Genomic DNA, 20,199 nt, shown 5'->3' with positions numbered 1-20,199 from the left:
GATTGTGTACTGGTGACCACCGCGATGGTCAGACCCTCTCCTCTCAATTGCCTCATTAGGTCAAGCTTCTGCACTAACAAACTAACAAGAAGCGCATTCCTTCTCCTTCCCTTAGTTGCATAGCCGTATTTTTCTTTTTCGGTTTCCTTCCCCGCACTGCAGACAATCCCAGTATTTGCGGGGGAATTGCATCATCGCCTGATTCTCTCCTGGCTTGGCGACGATCTGACCCCTAGTTGTCGTCCGGTCGAAAGGAGGGAAGGAAAAGGAGCAAGAGACCGACCTTCAGAGCGATATAGAAATCCTCTGCCAACATCAACAAGGCTCAATATCAGATCTTGGTCTAGACGCAACCTTGCTGTCAAGGAAGTGCCCCGTGCGTGGGGAGTTTGCAGGGAAAAATGTCCCGCCGACGAATCGCCCGATATCCGTTACCTAACAGTTTTGCCTCTGTCCTCCCCCATTGGAAGCACCTTCATTTTGAGACGCTTGACTAAGTGCCTCTAGGACGTCTTGGTTGATCCATCCGAAGATCCTACACGTCCTCCCGATGTGCAGACTTTCGGCATGAGCTGTCCCTGTTGCAACGGCTGGCCGAACGCGATCAGGCCATTAGATCGGGTGTCCTGCCTCAGGACGGTCCCGAGTCTTCTGTCAACTGTCAAGCTGCCCGACTGGGTCCTTGACTCCGTTCGGAGAATTGATCATCCTCGTTCTGGACGATGCGAATGCTCCCCTCGATCTGTTCCATTGGCTTGCGGTAAATGCCTCGTCTATTGATACTCGTCCCGCTCTGCCTTGATTCTCCGGTCCTCAATTCCCGCATAGGATCCTCTTTCCCATGCCCCTCGACCCTCCTTGATACTAGAGGGGCCCCCTCGACGCACACCCACTCTCCGGCGGGCTTGGCCGCCTAGTCCACCATGGTTCCTGGCCGTTAATGAGACTGGGGGGTGGTGGCATCGAGGCATCCACTCCCGCGTCTAACCTCATCTTGTCCATACTACCGCCAATAACCTCTCCTCATCGATCACCACCGCCCATTGACTCATCTACGGAGTTGGCCCATCACATCGCGATGAGGCATTTACCCCTGACCCCTGTCACTGCGCACGAGCTGATCGCCTCTGCACGAAATGTCGCATGCCTGTGAATGGAACGACAACGCACCCCCCCCCTTCTCCTACAGAGTACAGCTTAGTACAGCTTCCGAGACTCGCCATCTAGACTCTGGCATGATAACCGATCGCGAGCCCGTCCCGATCCTTGTTTTCCGGAGAACAGCTAAACGAAGCGACGTCGGGTCCTAGGTACATGTCCGATGCTCCAGATCGTACGTGATCGGAGCTTTCCGCGGGAAAGCGAACCCTGATTAGGCGATGGAACCGCCGCCCTCCGTAGGGTAGAGACGGAGAATTCCCGGGCTGCCTGTCTAACTATCCACTTGCCATGACTCTTAAGTGCTTAGCGCCTCAGAGATTTTTTTTTCCGGGTGGTCCCTCCGAGTCTCGTAGATCGTACTCAGCCCACTCGCACGGTTTGAGCATTGCCATTGGCCCGTTTCACCGTCGGCAGTGGCCGACGTGATAATTCTTTTCCGCCCTTTTTTTTTTTTTTTTTTTTTTTTTTTTCTTCCTCGATCCACGGGTACGCGGCTGTGAACCAAGGTTGGCAACAGTTGCGGACCGCTCACCTTGTGGACGTTTGGTACGTACTCCGGAGTACTAACAACGCACCTTGGGGGCACTCGTCACCCCGATTACGGAGTACGGTGGTTAAAGAATGCCACTGGCAGATTACCAGGAGATGTAGGTATATGTCAAAGCATTATATTCGACAGTAATTTGCAACGAGTACTAGATGAACTATGTGTTGGGATATATTCTCGGCCAAGACCTCCATGTTCATTATATTATACATATCGATATCTAGATATCTTTGATTGTAGACGATTTGATCAATTGACAGGCTCCTCAATCTCTACTTGTCCTGCATTCATTGTGTAGCTAATTCGGAGCTCATTGATGGAACTGACAAGTATGAGACATAAGGCGAGTGCTCTTTGAGTCAACAACTAGAAGAACACAGATTCTTCTCTTAGAACCAACCTCAATGTCCAGGAGCCGTAGCGTGGTTTCCAGCATTGATCACAATTTGTTCACGTCCAGTCTGGTATCGTCCGACCCAAGTAGCAGCTTCACACGCCTCTTACGTGCCTTCGTTAGGTCTCTCTGACATTCGACGAGATTGGATATCTACCGACCTCCACCCCTTTCCTGGAGCTATCCATCTCTCCTGGTCGAGGACTTCCGGTCTTTCTTGGCTCCGCAAGGCTTCCCATAACCGATGGTAAATTTGACTCACGAGCTTGAGTAACCTGGTTATGGAGTTGACCTTTAGACAGGGTGACAAAGTCTACCTGGGTTAAAAGGCTCACTCGCCGACATGGCTGGCTGCGACATGTTCAACCCATTGATTCCATGTCTAGCACCTGAGTGCTGGCATATTGTCGTCTCTCAGTAGTATGATCCATTGGCAACTTTTCTCTTAGTGGATAAATGTGGATTCAAGATTCAGTACCTGTTCTACCCTTGCGATATTGTTGCTATGCTGCTGCCGTTACTCCTGCTGCTGCTCTTGTTGGTGGAGTTGTTGATGTTCCATAGTACTGTTGTTGATACTGTTGATGTTATTAATGGCAACTCCCCAGCGTGCGGAAGGAGAGAAACAGATCTCCACATATATTCTTAGTGGTAGCTCAGTGTATTGCTTATCGTATACCGGCTGGTCACTCGGTCTGCGTTCGCTAACGGTAAGATGGTATGTTGGACAATCTAGGAAGTATAATAGTGAGAAGTATATATATAATAGAGAAGGTTAAGCCAGAGGGGGTCGGGCGAGCGATATATATTAGAACTCAACAACCAATACAAAGACTTAACTTGCTATGAATGACTCCTGTAAATTTATAACCATTACCATTCATGAAATATGAAGAAATAACCATCTGCTATAAGGAATGTCTCTTCACTGTCGATTGAATACATCCATTGCATATAGTCGGTGAAGATCACGTGGCGATACGGCGATAAGAAGCAGCTTCATCATCGCATTATTGGATTTGAGGCATCTCCGACCCCTTTTCATCAAGCCACCGTGTCTTTTCCCACATCACGCGATTAGACACTGACGACGACAGTACGGGACATGCTTGCATCCAACTGACCAATTCCAGCCCATTGGCTCGAATCTCGACTGTCTTCTTGCGGAACCAGCTGCGGTGGAGGATGTCGGATACGCCCTCCACCCCACCCGGCATAGAACTCGTTGATCTTCACTGATCCACACGTGTCTCATTGTCGACGCGGCGCATTCAAACTTCCTCCAACGCATCGCCATCGCCATCGCCATGGCTCCCTCGCTAATCACTGTCGGATTCGCCGTCGCAGCCGTCTTCCTCTTCTGGACGCTGTCCTCGACGACCTCGTCGCCCTTTGCACGGTCCTTCCCGCGCCTCTACAACAAACGCATCTGCCTCCTCATCGCCCACCCCGATGACGAGGCCATGTTCTTCGCGCCCACAGTGCTGGCCCTCACCAAACCCGAGTTCGGCAACCACCTCAAGATCCTGTGTCTGAGCAGCGGTACCTGCCCCCCCACCGTTTGGACCAGTAGACAGCTGTACTAAAGCAAAATGTAGGAGACGCCGACGGCCTCGGCCACATCCGCAAGAGAGAGCTCCAGAAGAGCGCCCTCCAGCTCGGCCTCCGCAGCGAATCCGACGTCTTCATCGTCGACGACCCGGCCCGCTTCGCCGACAGCATGACCACCACCTGGGCCGCCAGCGACGTCTCCGCGCTGCTGGCCTCCGCCTTCGTCCCGGACAGCACTGCCCGCCCGCCGGCCGCCACCATCGACGTCCTCCTCACCTTCGACCCGGCCGGCGTCAGCAACCACCCCAACCACCGCTCGCTGTACCACGGCGCCATGCATTTCCTCCGCGCCCTGATGAAGGATAAGCCCGGCTATACCTGCCCCGTCACCCTGTACACGCTGTCCTCCACTAGTATCTTCCGGAAGTATGTGGGCGTGCTGGATGCGCCGGTCACGATGCTGCTGGGGGCGCTGCGTGCGCTGGTGGCGGCTGTGTCGGGGCGCGCGGCCGGAGCCCGCAAGGATGATATGCCGAATCGGTTGCTGTTTGTTGCGTCGGTGAATGAGTGGATTGCGGCGCAGTCGGCCATGGTGAAGGCGCATCGTAGTCAGATGGTGTGGTTTCGCTGGGGCTGGATTACCTTTGGGAGGTACATGGCTGTTAACGACTTGAATAAGGAGCGCGTGACGTAGTCCGCCTCGTGTATGTATATTATGTTAGGCCGTTGTATTATTTGGCTTGTAATGGAGGCTACTCGTGTATATAGAGCTACGCTCGATGGCATAATGAGTGTCATTGGTCACGCTGTGGTATCGGCTATAGGTCCATCTCCAGGATAGACACGAACAGGAAAGAGACTGCAAAACAAAGAAAATAGAGGCTAGCGACCTGTCTACATAGCGAGGTCAAGGCCAGCTGGAAGCCCCAGCGACTCCTCCCGCTGTTCCACTGGCATCTCGCGGACGACCTCGCGCTCCACGCAGTGCACCTCGGGTTGAGGTACCGCATGCGAGGCTGCCCGCGCCGCGTGAACCCGCTTCCCAACCCCATTGAACAGCCGCGACAAGGGCGCAAAGCTCAGATTCAGCTGCGGGTTGGCGCGCTTAAAGTCTTCCCAGAGAAAGTCATCGTCAACCTCTCCAAACTCGTCATCCAGTGGCCGCGCATCTCTCGCCGTACGGCCCCAAGGCGGCCGGCGGATGGGCACCCACCGATGGGGCGTCAACCGCGCGTCCTCAAAGGTGGTGCGGCCCTGGAACTGTACGCGGCCCGACGGGAGCGGGTGCTCGAGGGTCTCCGGGAGAAAGTCGCGCCACTCTTCGAGCTCCTGCGGCAGAAGCCGGTGGCTCCAGGAGGAATCGCGCCGGTCGGTCCAGCGGTGGTGGATGAAGGCGAGTTTGGCGAGCCGTTCCATCACGATCGTGTGCTGCACCGTACGCCAGCGGTGAAGATCGTAGACGTGCACCGCCTCGGCGAACTCGCGCGACTGTAACAGCGCGCGTGCCTGCGGGGAGGTCTCGGAGACGGAGGCGATCTGCTGCAGATAGGTCTCGACCGCAGCTCGCGCGGCCTTGCGCTGCTTCCGTGCGGCTTTCAGCAGGTCGTACGCAGCCCGCATGTGGTGCTGAAACTCGGACAAGTCCTTACGCTCCCAGGCCGTTTTGGCGAGGATGCGGTGGGTGTTGATGGTGGGTCGCACGTTGACCGGGTCGGAAGTCATGGCCTTGAACATCCCGTTGAGGGCGTCGGGTGGGAATTGGCCGCGCGCGTTCTTGTCGGCGTTGGCGCCGAATCGACGACGCGAGAGGACGAAGGCGCGCTCGAGGAGCTCATGCCAGACAGAGTCGGGAACGGTGATGTCGTAGGCGGCGGAGATAAAGTCGATTGTGCGAAGGGCGCCCGAGATGTCACTGTTCGTCCCGAACGCATGGGCCACGGCGAAAAGGAGGTTCCCAGTTGGATGCAGGGGAGAGGCGCGGGGGTATCTGGTGACGGCGGGGAGTTCGGACTGGCCGTTGCGGATGGCTTCCACGTCGACATTCCAGACGGTCTTCAGGACATTCTCGACGCCTCGCATGTGTCCCACGCGGCAGGACGCCAGCATGACGTTGACGAAGCTGGTCTCATCGCCGTAGGTGCCCTGTTCTAACATCTCGTGGAAGATCTGGAGGACCTCCTTCCGGACGCTTCTCACGGCAGTCCCGTAGCCCTTCCAGCCGGTATTGGCGGTGGGAAAGCGCCTCTTTCGATAGGAGTAAGGGGTGACTCGCAGACGGTACCGTTCCAGCCCACTGTGGGCACCGTCCCAGACCTTGGCTTCCATGTAGTAGTTGTAGCACTTGAGATCGGGTACAATACCGTCTTGCTTCAAATTGTGCCAGACATGATCTGCCATAAGGCCATCACCGATGGCGCGAGCGCAATCCAACAGATGGGTGTATTCAGCCAGTCCCAGGGGGTGACCGGCCGACCGTCGGATGCGCACGATGGTAGCCAGATTCGTGGCAAAGTCGTTGAAGATGGACTCCAGCGACTTGTACTTCTTGATCTTGACGACCCTGAGGATGTAGATTGCGGTGGATCTCCCGATACGGAACGATAAAGTAGTCGGGAGAGAGTAAGTGTAGGGCCTCGGTGAAGAGGGCATTGGGCATGGATTCAATCAGCGAGGTAAAACGAGGGTCGACCAACATATCCATGACCTGATCGGGCTGGCCATTTTGCAGGACGGAGTAGAACCGGGACTGCAGAGGATCATGTTTCTCATGGTTCTCTTGTTTAGGTGGAGTCTTTTTAGGAGTGGTCGTTGTGGCGTGAGTCTGCGATGCGACCGGCTTCCCCTCCACGACGGTCGCCAACGAACGCCTCCCCGAGACTGCACGCGAAGAAAGCGAACATGATCGATGAAGACGATGAAGATGAAGATGACGGATGGAATGATGAGGGAGCAATGAAGGGAGCGTAGCTGGCCTCCACCGAGTGGAATCTGGAGCGGGTACTGGGCGAGTGGAGCCCGACAGTGGGCTGCGACCGCACGAGACAGCAGAAGACGACGAGGAAGTGGACGACGAGGTCGAGAGAATGATCCTCTCTCCCACCTGGACGACTTTGGCCCGCATCATCACCACGACACCACGGGGAAACTGCTGGATGCAGAGAGAATAGAGGACAGCAAAGAGGTTGCATGAGTTATAAGGGAATCAACCACAATCCCTGTCCGTTTCTCCTCATTTTCACCGCGGCTAATTTACCCCGACTTGCGCCCAATTCTCTCTTCTGACTGGATCTCTCTGCCTGCAGTTCTAGCCATTCGTACAGCAGTCCCGAGCTACTCCTCTTCTGTTGTTTAACATTACGAGGCCCGATCTCGATCTCACCGATCCTCCGTCGCTTCATCCGTCGCCCCTCATCTTCGTCATGGCCGACACTGAGGATGCGGGCTCTGCCCCCTCCGTCTCCGAACCCTTGGATCTGGTCCGTCTGTCGCTGGATGAGATTGTGTTTGTCAAGTTGCGCGGCGATCGCGAATTGAAGGGTCGTCTACACGTACGTCAGCTTTTCGAGCGATGCGAGCTGATGCTGAGCGCGTGGGAAAAAACATGCTGCATCACCTTCAGCTCGTCCCGCTCATATCAGAAATCGAAATCTCTTCGCCATCAGACTAATATCCCCTTGACAGGCGTACGACAGCCATTGCAACCTCGTTCTGGGCGACGTCGAAGAGACAATCTACGTGGTGGAGGACGACGAGAACGAAGAAGAGACCATCCGGGTATGCGATCCTCCGGTGAAGCCAGAGCCAGCGATGGTATACTGATCTGTCGGTACAGACGATTAAGAAACAGGAAGAAATGCTGTTTGTGCGCGGTACGTTGGGAGGAACCGAACGATGCAGTCGATCGGCTGTTTACAGACAACGGCTAATATAAACGACAGGAGACTCCGTTGTTCTCATTTCCCCCCAGGCATAATCCCGACCCGAGGAATAATTCGACGGCTTCAACCACGGAAGAGGAATATTCTTGAAGGAGCGAGAAGGGACTGAGAAAGGTTGTGGGGGACTATTGACTCCCCCGTTGAGTCAGAAGATAATTCTACGAGAACCCAAGGACACCAGAGTGCTTTCCGACGGTCACGATCAAAGGGCGAACGTGCGGTTCAAATCTGAGGGCATGATGCGGTCATGCAGATGACCCACGACCACCGCCGATACAACGAATCGAGGCATTACTGAGTCAGTTGGCTGCATTTAGTCCTGAATAACAATGCGAGTCATATCGCAGAATGTTCCAGTAGGTGATGGTAGTCTGTCGTAGACTAGTCGCAATGCTGGTTGATGCTAGTGTGGCCATGCATGCGCACCGCCTCATGAACGGATCGGATGAGTCAAAATGGATGATGACTCGAGTTTATCGATAACCGATAAAGCATCCTCCCTATTCCTCTCCTCCCCATCTTCTTCTCCTCACAATCACTACACTCTTCTCCACTACACCTGCTCCCAATCTTGTTCGGTTTACCGTTCATCCTTCCTCTCATCCTCCCAGTGGAATTATGATCAGACGAATACACTCGTAAATGCGCCAACGGCGACTGTCCTGCTTCCGACCGTACTAAACATCCTTTCGCTCTTCGACCACGCGCTTTTACCTTGTTTTGATATCCCCAACGGTTCCATACTCTTCAGACACTCATCGCAATGCCAACGGCACCGAAACTCTCGTTGCAGGAGCGGCGACGAGGCGAAATGGTACGTTTGTCGCTTCGTCTCCCGCGACCATACTAGTGCCAACACTAACCCCTCCACTCCAGGCGCTGAGCGAATTCGCCGAATACGCAGACAAACAGCAGGCCACCCGTCCCGCCCCCAGCGACAGCGGTTACGAGACGGCGAGCGTGTCCCGTGCCGGCCACGAGGACCATGCCGAACTCGACATCCTGGACCAGCTGGAGTTATCCGACGCCCCCAAGACCGTCAAAATCAAAGACCTCCTCCTTGACACCGGTGACAATGCCGAGGAGGCGATCCAGCAACTCGCGAAGCTACTCCAAGACCGCATTGATGAGGGCCACGGTGAGACCATCTTCGACTTGGGACTGGAAGATGGTGGCGAGTCCATGGGGTTTGACCTCCCCCAGTGGAACGCGGCGTTACAGCGCCTGCGCGACGCCGCCGGCTCCCTTCCTGCGCACTGCCGCATCCTCATGACCTACAATGTCGGCGGCCCTGAGGAGTCCCGCGTGAAGAATGACCGCGTCAAGGGCGCTTGGGGCAAGATCTTGATCCGGCAGCCGGCGGACCGCGTCGAGGAGATGGCCGAAATCCGTATTGCGGTGGTGGGCAACGTGGACGCCGGAAAGAGCACCATGTTGGGGGTCCTTGTCAAGGGCAATCTGGATGACGGTCGGGGTAAGGCCCGCGTCAACCTGTTCCGCCACAAGCACGAGATCGAGAGCGGCCGGACCAGTTCGGTCGGACTGGAGATCATGGGTTTTGATAGCCACGGAGAGATCATCTCTAGCTCGCAGGGCCGTAAGCTGTCGTGGGAAGAGATCGGCCGGCGGTCGGCCAAGGTCATCTCCTTCTCCGACCTGGCGGGTCATGAGCGGTACTTGCGGACGACGGTGTTTGGCATGCTGAGCAGCAGCCCGAACTACTGTCTTCTCATGGTCGCGGCGAACAACGGCTTGATCGGAATGAGCAAGGAGCACCTGGGCATCGCGTTGGCACTGAATGTTCCAGTCATGGTCATTGTGACCAAGATCGATATCTGTCCGCCCCAGATTCTCCAGGAGACTATCTCGCAGCTCACGAAGATCCTCAAGTCCCCTGGGGCGCGCAAGATCCCCATTTTCGTGAAAGACATGGAGGAGACAATCAACACCGCCACCCAGTTCGTCAGCCAGCGGATCTGTCCCATTTTCCAGGTTTCGAACGTGACCGGCGAGAATCTGGATTTGGTGCGAACCTTCTTGAACGTCCTTCCGCACCGGGGCCAATACAACGTGGAAGCTCCCTTCGAGCTGCTGATCAACGACACCTTCTCCGTGCCACATGTGGGGACCGTCGTCTCCGGCGTGGCCAAGTCGGGGGTCATCCACGCCGGCGACCCCGTGCTGGTCGGCCCGGATTCGCTGGGTCAGTTCACCACCACTACTATCAAGTCCATCGAACGTAAGCGCATCGGGGTCAATGCTTGCTTTGCCGGACAGTCGGCATCGTTCGCCCTGAAGCGCGTCCGCCGGAAGGAAGTCCGGAAAGGGATGGTTGTTCTCAAGAAATTGGACCAGCCACCGAAGGTGTTCCGCGAGTTTGTCGCCGAGGGTAGGTGTTCTCCGTCTGTCTTATCTTACAAGTTCTATATTGACTGACTCACGTGGTACAGTTCTCATCCTCTCCCATGCCACCACCATCAAGCCTCGCTATCAGGCGATGCTACATGTCGGGGCCGTGAGCCAGACCTGCCAGGTCATCGACATCGATCGACCCTTCATTCGGACTGGTGATCGTGCGCTGGTTGCGTTCCGATTCATCCAACGCCCCGAATTCCTGGCTCCGGGAGACCGGGTGCTGTTCCGCGAGGGCAAGACGAAAGGCTTGGGGATTGTCAAGAGTGTGGGATACGACCCCAACCATCCGTTGGACCCCAAGAAGGAGGAAGAGACTAGTCGTTGATTCTTCTGTCTCTGGTTTCATATGTGTGTTTCTCTGGTGCAATTTACCCGGCGTTTTCTGCATTTCTGCATTTTTGTTGCTCTAGCTGGTCCGTCCATTGTCAGGGCATGATTGCCATTTACCGCGTCTTCAATCGCGCAGGATACTCGCATACGCAGTACGAATATGAGAATACTCTAGACTTGCTGGTTTCATTCGTTGCTTCATTGTTTCCCATGGGTCCCAGGATACGTCTTTTTCTTTCTTTCATCTCGTTCTCAGAGGACGAAGTGACGTGTATAGGAGGGCAGATGTACATCTTCTGTACCTGTGAACTACGATATGCCTGACGCAGTAACTCCAACACGAGAACAATCCGCCCCGTATGAATCATAGCGGCTGCGTTGAGCAGCAGAATTAAGTTGACCATGGACAGCAAGAACCACGGAAAGGCATCCAGACTGCCTGTTTGGGGAATGCCCGGGGCACACGTGAGCTGACGTCAGGAGAAACCCAAAGACGAGTCGTGATGCCATCGCAGTCACTGTCCCAAGACGCAGCTGATCTCTCAATGGCAAACAATCCCTTTGCGCTGCGAGGAGATCATTGACGTAGTCCCGTTTGGGACCTAACTACCGGGGTATATATCAAGCCTAACCACCGGACCAACTCTAGGGCTTCTACGTCTACTTCACAATCAATTCATGATACCACTTGACCAATTTTCTACTACTATTGCACATCGATCATATCAATTCAGATCTTACTATTCAAAGGACAAAAAAACTCATAATTGCATAATTGTTAATCCAATCGACCAACCAACCACCATTCGTTCTATATACCCTCAACATCAGCGCAACTTCCATCCAATATGGAGACCCTAGACAAAGCCTGGCATACAGCCGCAGACACGCTGAGGAACGAGCTCTCGCATCTGCAGTCCGCTGAGCGCCAATGGATCAACCAGAACGGCACCGAGCCTATGGCCGGCGTCCAGGGCAAAGGAACCATCACCGACCCCTATGATGGCGGCAACCGGGATGGTAAGACTGCTTTTCCTGCTTTTCTTTAACTTCTGATGACGACACGGTCTTCATTGTTCTGTCCTATAGCCCCCATGGCATAGCCCATAGCTGACCTGTGTCTTGTCCTACAGTCCAACCGGGTGCGCCCAAGGGCAACCAGAACACCGGCCGGTCCGTGGACTTGAGTTCTGCCGGCGCTGGAAGCACTCTCTATGGAAAGACCACCATGGAGCAGTCCTACACCTCCTACAAGACCGGCGGTACAGGTGGCGGCATCCCAGAGCAACGCTCCTCCCATATCACAGCCACCCACACTTCCAGGCCGAGTGACGCAGCCCAGGGGTCGGGTATGGGCTCGGGGTACTCCTCGCTGTCGTCTAAGGCCGATGACTCGTCCGCCATGCAGGGTTCCGGCATGGGACAGGGTCTGGGTGGAACGAGCCGGTCTGGTATTAGCCAGGGCTCAGGCGCGGCCGCCGGAGGCAGTGGTATGAAGAGTACCCTCGCCCATGGATCGGGTTCGGGATCTGGATCAGGATCAGGGTTTCAGGCGCACCAGCTGTCCACCGACAGGGGTCAGGGATACAACCGCTCTGGTATGAAAGACACAATACACGGCTCCGGGGTCACCCACGCGTATGAACGAGCCGGCTTGGGCGAGATGGGCCAGAAGGCGGGCCTTGGTGATTACACCATCTCTGGAGAGAGGCCGGGTGGTATGGATACGTCGCATCATACTTCTGGGATGATGGGATCGTCCGGTCTTCGAGAAACAGCGGGGACTAGCAGATCTACTGGGTTTGATAATGCTTCAGGAACTAATACTGTCCGTGGATACAACCTCAGTTCTACCACTAAACCTAGTGGTCTTCAGAAGAGCTACGACCAAACCTCAGGCATGATGGGCTCGACTCGTGACTCTGGATTGAAGGACAGCACCCATTCCCATATCGGCGGCTCTACCATCAAATCTAGTGATCTCGGTCAGAGCTCTGGTGCGACGGACACCACTCGCGGGTCTGGCTTGACAGACAACAGCCAGGGACTCAAAAAGTCCGGCATCGGCAGTACTGCAATCAAACCTAGTGGTCCCGATAGCAGCTATCATCAGAGCTCAGGCATGACAGGCTCAACCCGCGACACCACCCTCCGCGATACTACTCATGGACAGTCCAAGCATTCCGGCCTTGCTGGTTCTACCACCACATCTAAGCCAAGCGGCACCAGCAAGACGCACAGAGGTTCCGACATGACCGGAAAATCTCACGACAGCACAACCCGCGACTTTGGTGCCCAGGGCTACGGCAAACCCGACATGCAAGGCGCAACCACTACTAAAACCTTTGAAGACGACTTGGCAAACCGAGGATCAGGCGTCACTAGCACTTCTCGCGATCTAGGACGGTCCCAGGGATACGACAAAATTTCCACGGGACAGACTGCTATGGGAGATAAGGCGCGGTCATCTGGATTGAAAGACACCACCACCTCCTCCACCCATCAAACCGGATATCAGGGTTCGGATATGACTAGTGGCACCCATGACTCGCGATACCATGGTGCTGGTATGACCGGTGCTACTGGTGCTACTGGTGCTACTGGGCTTGCTCAGGGTTACGACAGGTCTGGAACGACTGACATGTCCAGTACCACCCGTGACATCAAGCCTACATCTGGATACAATAAGTCTTCAAGTCAAATGCCGGAGTCTGGAGATCTATCTCGGAAGTCAGGAATGAGAGACGCTGCGAAATCCAGCGGGCCTACCTACGGAAACCGGGGTTCGGGCATGACCGACGCAGCTCGCAGCGCAGGAACGTCTGGCATGTCAAGTGCCGATACGGAGCATATCGCCGTGAGCGACATCGCTAAGAAGGCCGGTCTTGGAGCAGCTGCCACCGGGTTGGCAGCTGGTGCGGGCTCAGCCATAGCTGGAAAGTCCACTGGATCGGGAATGAAACAAGGCTACCAGAAGTCTGGTGCTGGTCAAACGTCCAGTACAGATGACATTGATGCTAAGAGATCCGGTATTGTGGAACCTACACCCTCGCGCTCTGATCTCGATTCCGGCTACCAAGGCTCAAGAAATCAAGGCTCCGGCGGCACCGCTGATAGGGAGATGGGGCAGAAGTCCACTCTCGGTGAAACCAACACTAGAGGAACGGACACGGGCTACCAGGGTGCCGGCATGGCTGGAACTACTCGTGACTCAAACGTCGCGCAAGGCTCCCAGGGATATAACGCAGGAGTCATGGGCCAGAAGTCGACCCATGGAGGCACGACTGGCGTGGAGTCAATGGGTGCTGGCTCTGGATATCAGAATGTCGGCACCACAGGAACCACCGGTGACTCGAGCCTGTCACAGGGGTATTCGAGATCCGGCATGGGAGAAACCGATCAGAAGAACCTTGGTGAGCTCGACACATCTGGTCTCGGCCAGAAGTCTCAAGACGCAGACGTGAAAGATACTACCTCCGGTTCTCCTTCAGGACGGAAGCCCAGCCTGATCCAGAAAGCCAAGAAAAAGATTGGTCTTGGAAGCAGCGACGAGAAGTCCTCCACCACGGGGGACACTGCCAAGTCCGGTCTCGATGAGGGATATGAAAAGTCCGGCCTGAAGGATCAGCCTGGCGTCGACCAAGCGTATCAGAAAGCCGGGCTTGGAGACAAAGCCAAGTCTGGTATTGACGGAAGGTACCGGGGTCAAGGAGTCGGCACGCAAGAGGCAACCGACGTATCTCCTACTAGCCGCGATATGCCTCAGTCAGGCCTTGGAAAGACAAGCCAGGAATACGGTCGATCTGGACATGGTACGGCTGAAGGTGTCGGCCTCGCAGGTGCGGGTGTTGCAGGTGCCGGCGCTGGTCTTGCAGGTACTTCCAAGTCGACCACGAGCCAGGGTTACCAGAGCTCCGGAATGCGGGACACCTCCCGCGACGCAGGTATCACTGATACTTCACGTTCCGGCACGGGACAGACTTATCAGTCATCTGGAACGGGCATTGCCGACTCCACTACACGCACTATGCCCGGAAGCTATGACAGCTACGGGACGATGGACACCTCTCAGGGAACCGGGCTCACAGACACGTCTCGCTCTGGTGAAGGCTATGGATACAAGAGTTCCGGAATTAGAGACACTACGACATCTGGTATGGGCCAGGGACATCAAACCACTGGCACAGGTCTTTCCAGATCTACTCACTCGGGTGCCGGGCACACCTATGACACTTCTGGAACCAAGGGCAGCTCAGAAGGCGTAGGCCTCGCCGATACAACCAAGTCTGGTCTGAATCGGGAACATCAAAGCCCTGAAATCGTGGTGCCGGCTATTGGAGGTAGCATGGGCTCTACTATCACTGAAGAAGAGGAGCCCGCGTCCCGAGAGATTAGAGGTTTGTGTCCCCGTCTAGTTCTTCAAGCAATTTCTAACTAATCCTCCCTTATCATCATTAGTCCCCAGCACAATCACCACTCCAAGACACCGGCGGAAGTCTCGCGTCTATTCCGACACGAGGTCGGGCCCAGGTCGGGCTCCTCACGCGTCCGGTATTGAGAGTAGCATCGGATCTGGTTTTACTGCCAACCAGGAATACTCCAAGTCAGGTGTCAACCAGGGCCACATGCAATCGGGTCTCGGTCAAAGCGCTGGCACTGGCACCGGACAATCAGCCACTAGCCCAGGAGTCGGTAGCGCGACTGATCGTAGCTTGAGCGAGAAATATCAAACCTCGAACCTTGATAGGGCATCTGGCTCAGCTATGGATGAAGGATACAAGGAGTCAGGCATCGCCCGAGGCTACAACCAGTCAGGTGTTGGAGCAACTACTGGAACTGGTTTGGGTCAAGGATACAAGCCCTCCGAACTCAGCCAAGCGTCTGGATCTACTATGGGCCACCCATGCCCGACGTGTGGAATGACTCGGGGTTCCAGCCAGCCAGACACTGGTATAATGTCTAGAACCGACAAGGACAAAAACTACGGACAGTCCTACATCGGCGAGACCGCAAGATCTGGCGTCGACGCCAGACACGAGAGATCGGACCGCCAAGGCACCATTATGTCTAGCATGGACCAGACACACCAGAGACCGGATATCAGCCAGTCAGTTCAATCGGGCACAAACAAGGCCTACCAAGGCTCCGCCGCGGAGCCCCGGTATCAACAGACTGGCCCCGGGGTCACATCATCATCCGGCATGGGCTCCAGTCAGGGATATCAGAGGTCAACCGGTATGGGCGAGTCTACCGAACCTGGAATGCATCAACTCAACCAAGATTACCAGCAGTCAGGGCTCGGGCAGACCACCAGATCTGGTATGGACCAGGGTTACCAGAAGTCCGGCTCTGGCCCGACCCAAACCGCTGGCACGGGCACCGGTCAGAGCTCCCTTGGTTCTGGTACCACTGGGCAGGGCTACCAAACAACCAGCCAGGGCGGCATGAACGAACAGCGAAGCCAGGACTACTCGGCGGGTGATTCCAGCCGCCAGAGCAAGAACACGACCACAGCCGGAGGATCCAAGGTCAGCCAGGAAGCGCTCAAGGGTCCGCAGTGTCCAGCGCGGGATCCGTACGACTTTGAAAAGGCCATCGATAACCCTCGACAGAAGAGTCATTCGGCGGCGTCTCCGTCCGGTAAGTACTAACAGTAGTCGATGCCATTATATGGAAGTGTCTAACGATCACTGTACATCAAAGGTGCTGCAGGTAGAACCACTTCGAAACAGGCTCCTACTATGAGCAAGGCTCAGAAGGAAAACCTCGGTCCACTTGATCAGATGAAAGTGAAGTTTGAAAAAGTAATCCACCCGAAGAAATAGTGGATGGCTGTTTGGTGTGAATCTGTAGTTTTATCATTCGATGTTTTGTTTGAGTCTGCAAATCCCTGGAAATATGAAAGGACACACGTCTCCACACTCGCTGTACTGTCAATGAAATCAATTTGAATTCATCTCAAAAGGAACATGTGGGCGAAGAAATCAGTCAATGGCCAGTGCACCTGTTGGATTGTTGCGCAGAGCTTGTATATGGCTTATATTATTCGACATGTTCAAAGCTAGATGTATATAGCTGCCCGACCTAGCAGAGGCCGCTCACTCAAACAGCAACTTCAAGTCTTCAATCCTCTGCTTCTTCTTTTCGTCCTCCATCCCATCTCCTCCAATTAACCCTAATGAGCCTGCAATATTCATTTTCCGTTCCTGAACACGCAGCATCCGGCCTTCGATCGAATCTTTCACAATGAACCGTATCACATTCACATCCCGCAGCTGACCCATTCGATGAACACGGTCGATTGCCTGGGCTTCAATCGCGAAGCTCCACCAGGGGTCCATCATGAACACGTTGCTCGCGGTGGTAAGGTTGAGGCCGACTCCGCCAGCGCGAAGACTGATCAGGAGGACTTGCGGGGAAGGTTCAGTCTGGGACGTAGAGGCCTTTTTGCGGGGCGTCATTATGCCTTCTTCATCCTCGATTTCCTCCTGGTTGAAAGTCTCTGTTTTGTTGAATTTGGCGAGAACTTCAGCCCTCGCCTTGTGCGACATGCTTCCATCCAAGCGAACGTGTGTTATGCCAGCCTTGGTGAGCTGTGGCGATATGAGATCCAGGAAACTCGTGAATTGTGAGAACACGACGGATTTAGTCCCTGGTGGAACACGGTAAAGATGGTTAATTAGTGAGTGGATTTTGGCAGAAGTGTGTGCGGAGGGTGAAATGGGATTGATGCGTCGCAGAGATATCCGTGGGGGTGCCTGGGTGCTCGATGGCGGCGTGGCGCCGTAGAGATCGTTCTCCGCGGGCGTGGAGCTAGGCGAAGGGTGCCGGATAACCTCAAAAATGTCTCGTGAGCTGATTGATGCGCGGCACGAGAAGCATCGGGGGGATTCGCCCTTGTCTGTTTGGTGACGGATGTAGTCCTCGAGACATTTCTTACACGCGCTGTGCCAACACGCAGTCACCGCCGGGTTGATCATAGGTTCTTCAGAGCAGATCGGGCATTCTCCGCTAGACTCGCTCTGGATCTGCTTCAAAGCATATGTGGTGAATGTGGAAGAGGCTTGCTCTTCGCCGGATTCTGCTCCCGCTGCCTCCGTTTCCGTTGTCGTTGTGAACCGATCAATCAGTTCCTGCAGGTCCATGTCGTCCTTCAATCCGTTGGTATCATCAGCTGCGGCTGCGGCTGCAGCATCTTCTTCATCTGCAACGATAGCTTTGTTTCGCGTTAATACAGGATGACAGCACGTTTGCCGGAGACGCAGGATCTGCGCAAATATAGTCGAAAAGGATTTGAGAAGAGTGCCTGCCTCGATATTGTCGTTGAATGCGCGTTTCGCCCGTGTAAAGATGTAATCGTAAATCTCCCGTTCCTGATCACTAAGCTCAACTTCTTCAATTGTCACCGTTCTGCGAGGAAGAGGAACAAGTGGCTCCCCCTCTGGGGTTTTCATCATTTTCGTGCGGCGAAGGACCAGGGGCTCAAGGACAGTCTGCACTACGTTCAGAGCACGCACGTAGTCTTTGGATTCGAATGGTACGGTGATGAACGTCTTCCAGAAGGAGAAGTTATTCCATGGTTCGACTTTGAGAAACCTCACCAAGCTGAACAAATCCTCGAGGCGATTTACGATAGGAGTACCCGTAAGCACCCATCGATGGGTGGCTTTGATCTCATAGCAAGCTCTTGCGGATTTGGAGCGTCGATTCTTGATGAGGTGGGCTTCGTCGAGAATAACCCGGAAAAATTCCACCGAGAACAAGCCTCCCACCGTGTGGCCCGAGAATGAGGACTGTGACAGGTGCTGGCGGCAATCGGAGAGGACGACACCATAAGTTGTGATGATCAAACTTGGCGCATTTGGGTTGTTCGCCGAGCAGAGCTCTCTCAGGTTAACGGATTTGTCGCTGCCGTAATAAACAAGGATGTTCATGGTTCCAGCTTTGGACGCCTTTATGGCTTCACTTTCCCATTGTGAGAGAAGAGATGTAGGAGCAACCACAAGGGTGGTATACGGAGCAGCCACCACCCCAGAGGTTGTCGACAGGCGCGGCAGGTCTGTGACAGAGCTAATGCCACTTGAGGACAGGCGTGGAGGGGCGTTTCTATGCGCATGCATAAGACTGAGCATTTCGATCGTTTTGCCCAGTCCCATCTCGTCGGCCAAAATGCCGCCCAGACAGTGTTGTTCTTGGGCCGGGAAGTCGAGACTGAGCTCCCCAGAGTATGGGTTCACGTAAAAATGTTCGATTCCAGAGAAGACAGGAAGGGTGTTGTCGTCAACATCTTTGGTCGGCCAGGTATATTCTTCCCAGAGAGGATGCATTGACTTTTCTCGAGGAGACTTATTGTCTTTCTCTTTTGCAAGCATCCAGTACAGAGCCTGTTTCTGATACTTCCTGAGTGACATGGTGAATGAGGAAGGGGGCTCTGCTTCTGGCATATTGAAGTCGAATGACTGGGCCTTTTTATAGAGCGTGTCAAGCTGGTCTTCTTCCAGCTCCGGAGTGTCCTCTTCTTCGGAAGAGTCGTTGTTCGCGTTACTGTCCTTCTGTGTCTTATCGTACTGCTCTTGGATTTCTGCTGCACGCAGTAAGCCTTGTTTCTTGTGTTTCTTGGTCATGTCGTTCGTCGTGTTGGACTCGAGGCCTATCTCATCGAAAAGCTTCACGAGCGCCACTTGACGGAGACGCAGGCGTTTCTCTTCCGTACTCTCCTTCTCCTCAAAGAGGTCCGTTGATCTGTTATCATCCATAAGTCCATTCAGCGACCCAGGCTGGAACGCTTCTATTCGGAGGTAGCAGCGCAGTTGTATATAGATCGTATCGTTCACCCGCACTCTATCCGGAGCATATACACAGACACCCTCGAACTTGCAGACCTTCTGGTCAATCAGCGTAGATACCCATTCGGCCGTCTCTCGGGGTAATCTGCCAATTTCTTGGCCAGACTTGTTAGTGAACCGCGTCAGCACGTCGCCTTTCTGATTGGCGATGACTCTGCCGTTACGACCGCGCTTCGAAACCGGCTGGGACCTCTCGCGCTCAATGTTAACATGTTCGCCATGTTTAAGCAAGCCAACCCCGCTTCTTGTAGCCCAACCACCGACACCAAATGCTCCGATATACCTCTTTGACGGTTGAGCATGTAGGTTGGAGGGAGTAGGCGGGGTTCCATTATTTGAAGCGGATGCTCTTTGATTGACCGTGGGTCGTGCAGAGCTCCTCCGATTCACAGAAGTCAATGTAGTCTGATTGCTCACGCCACCGGCAGATGATTTCCAGGAGCCATCGAAATAGATATTCACCGCACGTTCTAAGTCTCCTCCTGACGCAGTCCGAATCTTTCGCAGAGCGTCTGGCGAGAGATGCTCTCCGACAATGCTGGTAAAGGCTTCAGTGTCAAAACCATCGGCATTTCCTTGATCTAGAACCTCCTCCACAGTCTCAGGGTCCTGTGTTTGCCTCGGTGACTGTTCCTGGCGAGGTGTTGTCGAAGGAGCGGGGACAGAGGGCTCGGCCTGCGAGCTTTGACTGGGAACATTCTGTGGCCGGGGTGAATATATTTGTCTCCAGTGTTCTTCATATTCGTTCACTGGGGAGGCTTTCGAAACGGCGCTGTCGTGGCTTGTCGCGGGGATGGACTCGACCGGAGGATGATTGGCGTCTTCGTCGTCGTCCACGAAGAAACGCCGTTTCTTCCAAGGACGTTCGTTGATATCCGCTCCGTCCATTGTATGCATAAGTCAAAATACCCTCGGGAGGGATCCCTACGCAGGAGGGACAATGGAAGAGAGGAGTGTTGGTTGCAGATGGTTTGTATGGGTGAGTAATGGGAAAAAGCAGACGCGCCGGAAGACGCG

At 54.6% G+C, this 20,199-nt stretch overlaps 6 protein-coding genes across 6 annotated transcripts; 4 read left to right on the top strand and 2 right to left on the bottom strand.

Moving 5' to 3' along the window:
- Positions 1-3,409: 3,409 nt before the first annotated feature.
- Positions 3,410-4,249, top strand: ATEG_02014 (PIG-L family deacetylase; the record flags this gene model as incomplete). The annotated part of the gene is made up of 3 exons (XM_001211192.1): positions 3,410-3,644; positions 3,701-4,199; positions 4,237-4,249. The coding sequence occupies 3 exons, from the start codon at positions 3,410-3,412 to the stop codon at positions 4,247-4,249; spliced, it is 747 nt and encodes a 248-aa protein (XP_001211192.1).
- Positions 4,250-4,547: 298 nt separating this feature from the next.
- ATEG_02013 (uncharacterized protein) lies at positions 4,548-6,302 on the bottom strand (the record flags this gene model as incomplete). Its single annotated transcript, XM_001211191.1, has 1 exon — positions 4,548-6,302. The coding sequence occupies one exon, from the start codon at positions 6,300-6,302 to the stop codon at positions 4,548-4,550; it is 1,755 nt and encodes a 584-aa protein (XP_001211191.1).
- A 770-nt stretch (positions 6,303-7,072) lies between these two features.
- ATEG_02012 (U4/U6-U5 snRNP complex subunit LSM3) lies at positions 7,073-7,626 on the top strand (the record flags this gene model as incomplete). Its single annotated transcript, XM_001211190.1, has 4 exons — positions 7,073-7,201; positions 7,335-7,427; positions 7,486-7,522; positions 7,592-7,626. 4 exons carry the CDS (start codon positions 7,073-7,075, stop codon positions 7,624-7,626), a joined length of 294 nt encoding a protein of 97 aa, XP_001211190.1.
- Positions 7,627-8,354: 728 nt separating this feature from the next.
- ATEG_02011 (putative GTP binding protein (GTPBP1)) lies at positions 8,355-10,331 on the top strand (the record flags this gene model as incomplete). The annotated part of the gene is made up of 3 exons (XM_001211189.1): positions 8,355-8,405; positions 8,468-9,980; positions 10,042-10,331. 3 exons carry the CDS (start codon positions 8,355-8,357, stop codon positions 10,329-10,331), a joined length of 1,854 nt encoding a protein of 617 aa, XP_001211189.1.
- An 853-nt stretch (positions 10,332-11,184) lies between these two features.
- On the top strand, positions 11,185-15,987 carry ATEG_02010 (uncharacterized protein; the record flags this gene model as incomplete). Its single annotated transcript, XM_001211188.1, has 4 exons — positions 11,185-11,356; positions 11,470-14,490; positions 14,602-14,733; positions 14,795-15,987. 4 exons carry the CDS (start codon positions 11,185-11,187, stop codon positions 15,985-15,987), a joined length of 4,518 nt encoding a protein of 1,505 aa, XP_001211188.1.
- A 542-nt stretch (positions 15,988-16,529) lies between these two features.
- On the bottom strand, positions 16,530-20,070 carry ATEG_02009 (uncharacterized protein; the record flags this gene model as incomplete). The annotated part of the gene is made up of 3 exons (XM_001211187.1): positions 16,530-16,574; positions 16,603-17,829; positions 17,854-20,070. 3 exons carry the CDS (start codon positions 20,068-20,070, stop codon positions 16,530-16,532), a joined length of 3,489 nt encoding a protein of 1,162 aa, XP_001211187.1.
- Between the last annotated feature and the right edge of the window lie 129 nt (positions 20,071-20,199).

This window comes from Aspergillus terreus, genomic scaffold, assembly GCF_000149615.1.
Source record: "Aspergillus terreus NIH2624 scaffold_3 genomic scaffold, whole genome shotgun sequence".
Taxonomy (NCBI): domain Eukaryota; kingdom Fungi; phylum Ascomycota; class Eurotiomycetes; order Eurotiales; family Aspergillaceae; genus Aspergillus; species Aspergillus terreus.
Note: the sequence above shows the minus strand (reverse complement) of the source record. Positions and strands in the feature narration are given on the sequence as shown.